This window comes from Ictidomys tridecemlineatus, chromosome 2, assembly GCF_052094955.1.
Source record: "Ictidomys tridecemlineatus isolate mIctTri1 chromosome 2, mIctTri1.hap1, whole genome shotgun sequence".
Classification (NCBI taxonomy): domain Eukaryota; kingdom Metazoa; phylum Chordata; class Mammalia; order Rodentia; family Sciuridae; genus Ictidomys; species Ictidomys tridecemlineatus.
Window position 1 is genome coordinate 153,677,516 of NC_135478.1, and position 13,141 is coordinate 153,690,656.

Consider the following 13,141-nt stretch of genomic DNA (forward strand, 5'->3'; position numbering starts at 1 on the left):
TTGGATGAATAAACCCCATCAGCTTAAAACTGTGAAAATATCTAACAAATCTTGTGAGCAAGACCAATACTTGTTTATCAAAAACATCTTGGAATTTTCATCTTCAAACTGGAATTTTCATTTAATACTAAGTAAGAAAAGGTCATTTTCCTTTGTTCCCAAACAAGACTTACAGCAAGAATGGTCCCGATGGTATAACCAGGTTCTCCACTAAAAATCAAGGAGGTTCCATACCAAAAAGCCAGTCCATAGGTCCCATTCATAAAGAAGTACACAGCTCCGAGAGAGAGTTTCGAAGCTATAGCCTTTTTGATGCCAACATCTTTTGCATCTTTTAGATTCTGTGTATACCTTACAAAGATAAAACACAATGTAACAGCCTTTGTGGAAAATAAAATCAAGAATATTTTGTCATAATTAAAGGGTCAGACCTTTGGATTTCTTTCTCCTGGCCTCCAAAAGCTATGACTGTTCGGATGGATGACAAGACTTCTTCTGCTACAGCCCCAGCTTTGGAATAGGCATTCAATTCCTTACTGGTCAGTGAGATGACCATCTGTAATAAATTAACCACAAAGAGTGGATCTGAGATAGTAATAGTATGCAAAACATTTAATTCAGGTGGAATCAGAATTCTAGGTAGGTTAACGTTACCAGGTATCTAGTTGCCAAGTATCTAGTATCTATCTAGTCTGTTTTCGTCTACTAGTGGAACTTCACTGTTTTCTCTCTGTGGTTTTAAAAAAAACTATTTTAGATGTTGGTATAATTTGAAAAGATTTGATTCATAGAAGGATATTAGGGACACTGCTCTTTTAAGGTACTCTGGAAACTGGTGAGCCTGATTTGACTCGGTATGATTAATTACTATTATGTACAAAGCAAGACTTCCAGGTCACAGGATTGTGGCAGAAAGAGAACATGATCCTGCATATGTGTGGGGTCTGTCCTTTGGAACTGTACTGCATAGTGTAGGCTGCCCAGGAAATGCTTTGTATTTGAACTCCAAGAGGTGATATTTGGAGCAAAAGGGGAGAATAGCAGTGTTAATATGAGTAGGCAGGTATACTTGATTTCTCAAAATTTGACAACAGATGTGCCTTTTTCCTTATTAATCCTTTCTAGTTTAGCAACCAGCACAACAGTTTCAGTGAAAGGGAACAGCAGGAACACTGTCTTCAGAACTGTGAATTTGCAATATTGCCTCCTCTCCTAACAAATCTACCCAGTTTCAAAGTGCATTCTATAAGGACTAGGGCTGATTTTCTGTATGTCATGCTTGGGTGGCTGTTAAATTCAGGGTAGAATGAGCTGAGTAGTATTCATTGTTTTCCGAGTTCACTGAATAAAGACAGTTATTTCTATAATACATCACTTAGGGGAAAACACATCCTCATGCAAAGCCTTGGACATAGTATTTAATGAATGCTTGCCAAATTAAACTGAACTGAAAAGAGATAGAAACCACCCACCCTGGTAGCTCTAGTCATTTGGGGAACACAGGTCCTCAGTGGCTTCCTCTTCAGTTCATACAGTTATAAAACTTAGATTGCCCTCTGCTGTTTCTAACTCATCTCTCTTCCCTGGGCAGTGAAAACTCTGATCATAGTAACACATTGTAAGCAATCTTCCCACCAAGAGATCCTCATTTCAAATAAGATGGGGATACAGAGTTTGTCAAGATTACAAGGTTAACACTAGAAGTCACACTAAATATAGATTTTTTTTTTGTCTAAACAGCCATGCCTATTCTTAAGGAATCAGTCACAGAATACTTTTATTGCCAAAAATTCTTTTTTGGTTAATTCCATATTAGCAAATAAACTTCTGAAGTCTTATGGAGTTGATTTCCCAAGAGAATAACTAGTATTTCAAAATTAAAAGCACTATCCCTCCAATCTGGTGGTTGGGTATATACACTGGTAGAATTACCAAAGGCTCAATTTGGAGAGGGATAGTAGCATTATACTTGTTTTTGAACTTCACAAAGAGCACTGGTTTCAAAACCAGGCTGTAGACAAGATTAACATCTAGTGGTGTACACTGCTGAAAAACAGAAACACATTTATATAATACAAAAAAAGGCAGTAGCAGACCTTTTAAATTTTATTCAAATTATGTATTAAAAATATAAGATTGAAGAGGCTGACATAAAAAAATGTTTTAGGAGTTTATCCTTTTTGGAATTTTTCCTTTGGTTCTACCCAGTGAAATAAAGCAGCACACATTTATCTGGGAATTCAGAACTCATGATCCTCTAGTAGCAGCAACTAAGCAGCCTGTGTGTAATGTCTCACACCTCCCCATGCTATATCCTGGGAAGCTGCACTAGGCTGCACAATAGCAAGGGATATTTTTTAATGTTAGTAAGATGTTAAAACAAACTTCAATTTAGTCAGATAACTTTTGAAGACAGGAAAGTGATCCACAATGAACAAAATGAGAAGAATTTGTGGATGACAGCACCCTTCATAGTTTGGGTTGTGGAAAATGAATAGAAACATCATTTTTGACCAACTCAGTAAGGCTTTAAGTTCAAACCTCAGCTTCGAGCCATGCTGCTTACCCAAGAGCACATTGCTGCCGAAGCCATGATAAGAGGCGATGTGGACAGAGTCACCAGGGTCAGTTTCCAGCCCTTCACGAAGCCAATTACCAGGCCAATGGAAAAAGTAGACATATTTTGAAACAACAGAGCAATCTTGTCTCCAATGCCATCGCTGATTTTGTTGATGTCACTGAAACAAACAAATATAGTTGAGTTGTGTCCATGTCACATGTGAAAACAAAGTTGACGCACTGCACATCCATCTGTCCATTCTCTTACTCAGTCATGCGAGTGTTCAGTTCCCCGACGTCACAACCATCGAACCAACCGATGTCCTGCGCCAAAACCGAATGAAAAAACTGTTTTCGAATTCTCTTGGTCTGCCGTGCTGCAGCTATCACCCAAAAGGAAATCTGCATGTAGCCAAAAATCAAGGCAGTAGCTCCTATTCCAACATAATACATAGTCAACCTGAAGAAAGATTATTGGAAATGTTAGACTGAAGCATAACTTGTTTTCCTTGCTTCTGAAAGAAAGAAAGAAGGGAGAGGGGAGGAAGGGAAGGGAAGGAAGGAAGGAAGGAAGGAAGGACATCTGTCATAATATTTGAGAGAATTTATATTAGATCTAGAAAATAACTAAAATTAACTTAAAATAATAAAGTATATACATGGAATGTAATGAATAATCTGTATTTCCTTGGTAAAACATCTGGAGTATGTTTGTCTCTTTTTACATTAGAAATTAGCATCTTAAAACTTACTTGCTATTTTTATCTTCTTTAGTATTTTTAATACTTTCATGGAAAAAAGTTACATTGGGGTGATTAAAATAGGTGTATATGGAACAGAAGGGTAAAGAAAATGTTAATAATCACAAGCATTTGATAAAAAGCTTTAAACATATATGTATTGCTAAATCCAAAATTCAACTTTAAGGAATTTAACTAAGGTAATATATGCAAAAATTAATCTATATGGAAGGTCACTGTGGTATTTGTAATAATACAGAAAAGATGAAAACAGTCTAAATATATAGCAAGTGGAATATCAGATAAAAAATGTGGTCATTTAACAGATGCATACTGGGTGCCCAGCATGCATGAGGTTCTAGAGATACAACCATGAGCAAGATAATGAATCCTTTCATTCTCATGGGAGGACACAGATAATATACAATGAGGAAGAGTTTCAAGTTGTTCCATGAAGGAAATAGGCTGGGTGATAGGTCATAGAATAATTAGTGGGTAAATGTGGGTTGGAAGATTAAATGCAGATAAATACAGTGGTTAAGAAAAGTTTCTTTGAGGAAGTGATATTATGCTGGCATCCAAAATGTGACATAGGGTCATCCATAAAAAGCATGAAAAGCATTCAAGGGAGGGAGAAAAGTTCTCTCCCAGGAGACAGTGAGGCAGAAAAAAAGTTCAACATGTTCCAGGAACTGAAGGAGTTTAAAGTGGTGTGAAATGTTGAGGCTGGATAAATGCAGCATGTCATGTGGCTTGCAGTTACAGTGCATTGTTCACATGTTATTCCAAGAAACAAAAATTGTCAGCTATTGAACCCCTCAAACCAAATCAGCCAACCTTCTATGCCAAAAAGATAACTGAGAAGACCGTTAGCGCAAAAACCTTTTTTCCTGCCTTTGGTGACACTCTAGTGATACAAGCATACCTTAGTTATAGCAGCACATTTTACAATAGCCAAGTGATGAAACCAGCCTAGGTAAATGCGTAAAGGAAACACAACAGAGTTTTATTCAATCATAAAGAAGAATAAAATTTTGTCATTTGCAGTAAGATGGATGGAACTAGGGAACATCATGCTAAGCAAAATAAGCAAGACTGAGAAAGTCAAGAGTCATATGTTGTTTCTCACATGTGGAAGTTGGAGAGAGAAAGAGAGAGAGAGCGACAAAGAGAAAGAAACCGGAGGATCTCATGAAAACAGAAGGAAAGCCAAAAGGTAAAGGCTGTGGATCAAGGGGAGGGCAAAGGGAGATGCTGGGGAATGAAACTGACTAAATTCTGTTATGTACATGTACAAATATGTCACAATGAATCCCATTGTTTTATATGATTATCTGCCAATAAAAGTTTTGAAAAATTTCTTCCCATTCTGTCCCCTTGATGTAAGTTTTTAAGCTGCTTGAAGAGCACCCCATTACATGCTTCCCCTTGATTAGAGTATCTTCTGAGATCCTTGGTGGGGAGAGAGAACTTGAAAATCTGTTACAGCTGGCCCAAAGGGTCCTGTTCACCATGGGAGTCTAATCTTTAGGTATTTTACTGACCCTGAATGTTGAATTGCCATATTCATTTGCTATGACACAGATATTTACGTCTCTTAGCGCTCTGTAGATTATGATTGTAATAATAAAGCACTTCTTTATTCAACACACTCATCCTAAAAATAATTACTGATATAGAGGATATAAAGAATAAAGAAATGGGCAAAATTGGGGATAACTCCTTAGGTTTTGGTTGGGCAGCAGGGTGAGTGGGGTGCTATTTACAGATGTAGGAGACTGAGGAAGGAGGAGAGAATTCAAGAATTCTGGCTGGACTTGGGCATGAGATGTCCAAGTCTGAGATGGCTATTAAACCTCAAAATGGTAATTAAGTTGAAAATGGGAGTCAGAAGGACTAGGGAAGGGTCTAGACTAGAATTTGAAAAATAGTAGCTTACAGGCAGTTATTAAAACAAAGAGCCACTGGGCATGGTGGTGCATGCCTCTAATCTCAATGGCTCCGGAGGCTGAGGCAGGAGGATCATGAGTTCAATGCCAGCCTCAGCAAAAGCGAGACACTAAGCAACTCGGTGAGACCCTGTCTCTAAATAAAATATATAATAGGGCTGGGGATGTGGCTTAGTGGCCAATGCTCCTGAGTTCAATCCCTGGTACCCTCCCTCAACAATAAAATAAAATAAAAAAATAAAACAAAGAGCCAGGATGAGACTACCTACCCAAGGAGAGGGAGAATGAAATGTAAAGAAAGTTACATTTGAAAAAGGTAATGAAATGTAAAAAAGAGAAAAGGGCCAAAGATTGATCTCAAGGACCCTGCAAACATGCTGAATTTTGGGTGAAGAGAAAGAGCCTCCAAAGAAATGACTGAGAAGTGGCCAATGAGTGATTGAAAACTAGGAGAGTGAAGTACCAAACAAGACACAAGAAGAAATAAAATTGATGCTTATTATTTGACGATTATGTATTTAGTACTAGGCATTAAAATTAATTGGTAAGTCCAAAGTTAAAAAAAATTGATTTGCCCAATGCACATCTTCAGAGCTGAGGTCCATAGAGTAATATTCTGCATTTTTGTTTCAGCTCTATTACTATAAAAAAGTATAATTTTCATGGTCTATTTCTAAGAATAAGGTCAATTTTCAGGCTTTTCTAATTTTTGTGCTTTTTGCTGGTGATTTTGCTGTTTGTAATGACTCCAAGAATCAGGATGAAGTGCTGTCTAGTGTTCCAAAGTGCAAGAAGGTCGTGAGGTGCCCTGTGGAGAAAAAGTGTGTTAGATAGGCTTCATCCAGGCATGGGTTGCAGTGCTGTTGACTGTGAGTTCAAGGTCACTGAATCTCTAAGGTGTCTTTAAACAAAGACATACATAAAATTAGGTTACTAATTGATTAGTTGATGAAACATATGTGACCAAAGGCTCACAGGACCTAGCCTATATTTTTTCAAAGAGTAATAATGTCTAGTATTTGCAAATTCAATGTTCCTAGTGAGTTTGTTAGAACACAACTATTGCAAATAATAAGAATCAACTATAAGTACTTTCTAATAAGAATCACTGTTCAAGGATAGTATAGAGCAGTACAAGTTTAATAAAAAGTGAAGAAGAACATTGGGTTTAAAGTCAAATAAAAAGAAGAAATACAAAATTTGTGTACTGAAAACTGTAATGCATTACTGTGAAAATTTCGAAAGATCTAAATCAAAGAGGAGACACATCTATGTTCATGGATTGGAAAACGGAATATGGTCAAAATGACAATTCTCTCTAAATTGATCTATAAATTCAATGCAATTCTGCAAAGAAAAAAAAAACCCTAGTAGTTTTTTGGTAAACATTGACAAGGTGATTCTAAAAGTTCTGTAGAAATAAGGGTAAGATACCTTTATTCAGAAGAGCGAGAATAATTTTCAAAAAGAACAAAGTTGGGAAACTTCTACTTTCTGATTTTACTTATTTATTTAAACTGTAAAAGTATGGTAATCAAAATAGTATGGTACTGACATAATGATATACACATTAATAAAGGCAACAGAAATGAGATAATAGAAACTAACCTTTATATTTATTGGACCGTTGATTTTTAGCAAAGGTACCAAGGCAATATGGTGGAGAAGGAATATCTTTTTCAAGAAATGGTGCTGAAACAACTGGATAGTCACATGTGAAAAAGATGAAGTTAGACCCTTACTTCACACCTTTCACAAAAATTAACTTGAAATGGATCACAGATGTATGTATAACTTCTAGAAGAAAGTAATAGAAAATCTTTATGACTTTGGGTTAGGCAAAGTATTTTTAAATCTAAAACCAAATCCATAAAAAGGAAAAACTTGATGAATTAGAATTCATCAAAATTTAAGACTTTTGTGTCGCAAAAGAAACTTTTAAGAAGATGAAAAGCAGGCTTTCAAGATGGTGGACTAGAGGAGGTTGCTTTCCTGGCTACTCTGTGGCATGAAACCAAGAAAGCAGACAGGCAGCCTCTTAGCAACAACAACAACAAAAGCAAGGGAGGCTGGGGATATAGCTCAGTTGGTAGAGTGCTTGCCTCACATGCCCTGGGTTCAATCCCCAACACCACATACTCACATACAGAAAAAAAAAAAAAAGCAAGGGGAGGGACTTTGTTGGAATCTAATATTGGATATCCAAAGCATAATGGGACTCAGGAGGTTGGATATAATAAAATAAGGAAGAAATTCCCAGTAGTACAGTTGCTATCATGGCCAAGCCAGAAGTACCAGCCAGAGTGATCCCTCTGTGAGGAAAGTAGAAGGATAAGGGAACTAAAGGAACCTGCATTTTTAGGAGGCCCGAGACATTTCTGGGTTTGGATCCCTCAGAGATCAAGGACATTCTGGAATAAAATGAAAGGCGCCCTGCACAATATCCTTGTGTGGGAAATAAGTCACCATCTCTTCAGGCGATATGTAGAGGACAAAGGAAGGAACCATTTTGCAGTCATGGTGTGGGGGCCAGAAGCTGAGGGAGCCAATTCCTGGCCGTGCCAAGGGGAAAGTTCACTGCATTGAGCTCATTCATTAAAAGAATAGAAAGTAAACAAATAAGTAACCTAACATTACATTGCAAAGCCCTAGAACAAGAACAAATGTACACCAAAATCAGTAGAAGGCAGGAAATAATTAAAATCAGAGCTGATATCAATGAAATTGAAACAAAAAAATCCAAAAAATTGACAAAACAAAAAGTTGGATCTTTGAAAATTATCAATAAAAGTCAACAAAGAGAAAGAAAGAAAAAACTCAAATTACTAAAATACATGATAAAAAGACAATATTATAATGAAAGTACTGAAATATAAATCATAATCAGAACCTATTTTACAAAATTTATAGCCAATAAAATAGAAAACCATGAAAACATCGATAAATTTCTAGAGACATATGACCTACTCAAATTGAATCAAGAGGACATTGATTTAAACAGATCAATTTCAAGCAATGTAATTCAAGATAACATCAAAAGCCTACCAAGAATGAAAAGTCCAGGACTGGATGGATTCTCACCTGAGTTCTACAAGACCTACAAAGAAGAACTAACACTAATCCTCCTCAAATTATTCCATGAAATAGAAAAGGAGGAAACCCTCCAAACTCATTCTATGAAGTTAGTATCACCATGATACTATAACCAGAAAAAGACATATCAAAGAAAGAAAACTTCAAATGAATATCCCTGATGAACATAAGTGCAAAAATTCTCAATTATATACTGACATATCACGTACAAAAACATATTTAAAAGATAGTGTATCATGATCAAGTGGGGTTCATCCCAGGGATGCACGGTTGGCTCAGCATATGGAAATCAATAAATGTAATTCATCACATCAAGAAAGTTAAAGACAAGAATCAACTGATTACATCAATATATGCAGAGAAAGCATCTGACACAACACAGCATCCATTCATGTTCAAAACACTAAAAAAACTAGGGATAGTAGAAATATACTTCAATATTGTAAAAGTTCTATATGCTAAGACCGAGGCCAACATTTTTCTAAATGGAGAAAAATTGAAAGCTTTCCCTCTAAAATCTGGAACAGGACAGAGATGCCTCTTTCACCACTTCCATGCAACATAGTCCTAGAAACTATAGCCAGAACAATTACAGAGAAAAAAGAAATTAAAGGGATATAAATAAGAAAAGAAGAACTCAAGCTATACTTATTGCCTGATGACATGATTCTATATTTATAAGACCCAAAAAACTCCACCAGAAAACTTTTAGCACAAATTCAGCAAAATAGCAGGATTTAAAATCAACTCCCATAAATCAATAGCATTCTTATACATCAGTGGTGAATCAACTGAAAAAGAAATTAGGAAAACTAGCCCATTCACAATAGCCTCAAAGAAAATAAAATATTTGGGAATCAATCTAACACAAAATATTAAAGACCTCCACTCACCTGTTCCTTGTAACCCTGCCCCTTCTGGTCCTTTTTGGATGGAACTTTCTAAGAACAAGAGTGTTCCTCCCCCCCCCCCAATAAAAGCCTACTTCCAAACATGCTTGCTGTCTCTCGACAGGCTCTAAGGACTTTTGCTTGCTCTCCCATTTGGGGAGCCTGAGGCTAAGAATGGAGAAGCCGTCCTGAAGCTTATTTAAAGGTACAGTGTGTGTCTGTGTGTTATTTGGTGTCCCTAGAAATTTACACGAGTGACCTTAAGTTCAGCTGCCCGCAGGGGGTCGGTGGTGTCTGGAACCAGGGACCACTTGGGGTGAATTTAAAGGTTGAATGAGAGAGCGAGCTATAGAAATTTAGTGAACCATGTTTTGGGGGGTCACAGAGGAAGCAGGCAGTTTCAGAGCCAGGGATGTTAAAGAATTATCATGGGAAGTTCCATGTCTTCAGATAATGAAATGTATTTAATAATTCTGGAGATGATAATCAACCTGAGAGGAAAACAAGTCGTCAGTAGAGCCCAGCTGGCTCAATTTCTGAAAACTATTAGAGACATATGCTCGTGGTTTTGTGAACAAGAATCACCAGATTTATGTACTTGGGAGAGGCTAGGTAGAAAATCATATAAAGGCTGCCTCTCTGTCAAGCTATCTAAAAGTACAATAGAGAGGATCCAGAAGGTCTGGACTGCTTTAGAAATGTGTCTTTTTGATGATCTAGAATAGGACCAGTGGTCCCCCAAGCACCTGTTGAAAGGGCTTCAGAGAGCCATTAGGAATTTGGAGCAAGAGAAATGGCCTGAGGCTGCTTCCAAGTGGTTTTCTCTTTCTGTGGCAGGACTGAGGGTGGAGTCAATTTTCCATCAGTCTTCATCTTGCAAACCAGGAACAGACGGCCTGGGGCAAGACCTAGGACCAAAAGTTCAGTTTCCTCTGAGCCAGACAGACGCAGCTGTTTAGAGGACCACTAAGGGGTGTATTGAAGAGTGGAAACTATCCCTGATAGGATTTCTGTGATGCAGATTCAAAATAGAGAGGAACAAAATGGACAGGAAGATACAGACAAAAGAGTCACAATCTTAGGGGATTCAGTCAGAGGATGAGGAAGACCTGGAGGAGGGTTTTGCTAAATTACATCTAGCTGTCCCGGCACATCCCATTAAAATTCGGATGCTCTTTCCTGGGAGAATGGAGTTCAATAATTACTCTGAACTGGTGGTCGCTATGCTAATACCTCTATAATGTGGCCTTAGAAGAGTGCAAGAAGTGGGGGAAGACATTACACGTTTTCAGCTTTTCCCAGTCTTTGGGCAGATTAACAAACAAAACCAGCATGTCCACGTTCACGTTGCAGTTTCTTTTAAGACTCTAAAGGAGCTCAAAAATTCTTGCTATAGCTATGGTCCAAACTCACCCTTTCTGCAAAGCCTACTTGATTCATTATGCCATGAGCCTTTACCCCCAAATAACTGGATTTCTATGGCAAAATCTTGCCTTTCCGGGGTGATTATATCCTTTGGTGATCTCACTAGACTGATTATTGCACCAAACAGGTTGAGAGGAACAGAAGGCAAGGCTTTGATGCCCCTTTGGAGATGTTAACGGGAACTGGGGAATTTGTAGACCTTTGGAGACAAACTATGATCTAGCCATTTGTGATCAGATCACTGCATGTGCCAAAAGGACGTGGCACGAGATATCTTCCTGGGATCAGTCTAAATTGCAGTTAGTCTTCATCTGATTAAATTAAACAGGGATCAGAAGAACAATTCTCTGATTTCGTAGTGTGCCTGTTACCAGGCAGTGAACAGATTGATCAGAGACTCAAAGTCCTCTGGGTTCATAGTCAAACAGCTAGTATTTGAAAATGCCAATAAAGTTTGTCAGGACATCCTCCAACCCCATGGGAAGAAAGGGACGGTTTCTGAATTTATTTGTTTCTTGTGGGTGTTGGTCTAACACAATCACAAGGTTTTACACTTGCTGTGGCTTTAAAACAGGTACTCCAGCCCCAATCACAGAGACTTCGTTCTCCAGGGCAGTGTTTCAATTGTGGTAGGACTGGTCATTTGGCACAGGACTGCTAATCTCCACACAGTAGTGCAGAGACCTCACCCAGTTTGCGCCGGTGGCACTCCAAAAAGCTGCATGGTAAAGGGGGATGGGGACAGGTATGGTGTTGGCCCACCTCCTTCAGGCTGTGGCCAAGCCCAGGCCCTAAAAACCATGGGGGCTCTGCAGTTTGCGCAGAAAGAGGAGTCAGAGTTGCAGGTTTTGACATCATCTCAGGCGGCCATGGCGGATTGTCATTATTACCAGTCAGCTCCTTCCAGAGGATAGTTTTATGACCAGCCATGGTAGAAAATTTAACATCTGAAATGGGACCACAGCAAATTTCTACTGGAATCTGTGGGCCATTACCCCCAGGTACCATACACCTAATTTTGGGACAAAATAATTTAAAAGAGGGAATTCAGGTAATACCAGGGGTATTGATTCAGATTTTAGAGATTAAAATCACTGTGTAATCAGAAAATGCCATTCAGCTCTCTACCAAAGACGTACTGGCACAGTCAGGACTGTTAGTTCTGCCTTGTTGTTACGCAGACAGCCCGCTTTAGACTTCAACTTCTGGGTCCCTGGGCTGAGTGTACTGGGCTCAGTTAATCTGGCAGGAGTGCCCCTTACTGGAACTTAAAATAAATCTTAAAAAATTTCAAGATACTGGGGCAGATAAATCTGTTTTATCTTATAGATTTTGGCCTAAAAGCTGGCCTTTACATATTGCGCCTGCCAATTTAGAAGGCATAGAACAGATATTTCAACCTGCTCAGAGTGCCTGGTATGGGGTAGAGATATTTTAAGAAGCTTAGGATTATTATTAGCAACTACAAATTCTATCATGTTATTTGAAGGACTTAATCAAGGACTTACTCCTAGGGAAATTTACAGAAGGGGTACCTACCTATAACCCAATCTTCCCAACAGAGATTAATTAATGCACCCAACCAAAATTTTTGGTAGGGGCCCTGACCTTTTCCCTGACCCAAAGTACAGCAGAAAAAGTTGATTGGCTCACAGAAGAGCCAATTTGGGTTATTTAGTGGCCTCTAAGAGGGGAAAAACTTAAAATAACCCACATGTTAGTTGAGGAATAACTTCAGGCTGGTCATTTAGAGCCTATGCTCAGCCCTTGGAATACACTGGTCTTTGTACTTAAAAAAATCTGGTAGTTGGAGATTATTACAAGACCTTAGAGCTATTAATCGTATTATAGAGCCCATAGAGGAGTGTTACAATCTGGGCATTCTTCACCTACAGCTATTCCTTTAGATTATTATTTAATAGTAGTAGATCTAAAAGATTCTTTTTTCTCTAAACCTTTTCACCCAGATGACTGTAAAAAGTTTGCCTTTAGTGAGTGTCCCAGCAATTAATTTTAAAGAATCAGTTAAAAGATATTGCTGGAAAGTGTTGCCTCAGGGAATTGGTAACAGTCCTACCCTATGTCAAAATTTTATGCCACAGGCTACCATACCTATAAGGGAAAAATTCCCTGATGCATATATTATTCATTTTATGGATAACATACTTTTAGCTCATGCTAATTCAGATGTACTCTTACATTTTTTTTTTTGCCCAATTATAGACTTCACTCACAGCAATGGGTTTCTGCATTGCACCTGAGAAGGTGCAAGACATCTCCTTTTCAATATCTAGGTTATGTGATTGAAGGACATACAATCTGTCCTCAAAACTTACAAATAAGAATCAAGGAGCTGCACACCCTTAATGATTTTCAAAAATTATTAGGAAATATTAATTGGCTGAGGCCATCTTTAAAGCTAACTACTTTCAGATTTAAGTCCTTTATTCCAGATATTACAGGGAGGTCCTTCTCCAACTTCTTC

General features: G+C 38.1%; 1 protein-coding gene across 1 annotated transcript in view; it reads right to left on the reverse strand.

Moving 5' to 3' along the window:
• Window positions 1-13,141, reverse strand: part of Abcb5 (ATP binding cassette subfamily B member 5) — a 112,543-nt gene that overhangs the window by 78,004 nt on the left and 21,398 nt on the right. Inside the window, exons 5-8 of the mRNA XM_078027807.1 lie at window positions 2,828-3,019; window positions 2,567-2,738; window positions 432-556; window positions 174-351 (exon numbers count right to left, since the gene is read on the reverse strand). Of these exons, the coding sequence (XP_077883933.1) occupies window positions 174-351; window positions 432-556; window positions 2,567-2,738; window positions 2,828-3,019 (667 nt within the window). The remainder of the gene's footprint in view (window positions 1-173; window positions 352-431; window positions 557-2,566; window positions 2,739-2,827; window positions 3,020-13,141) is intronic.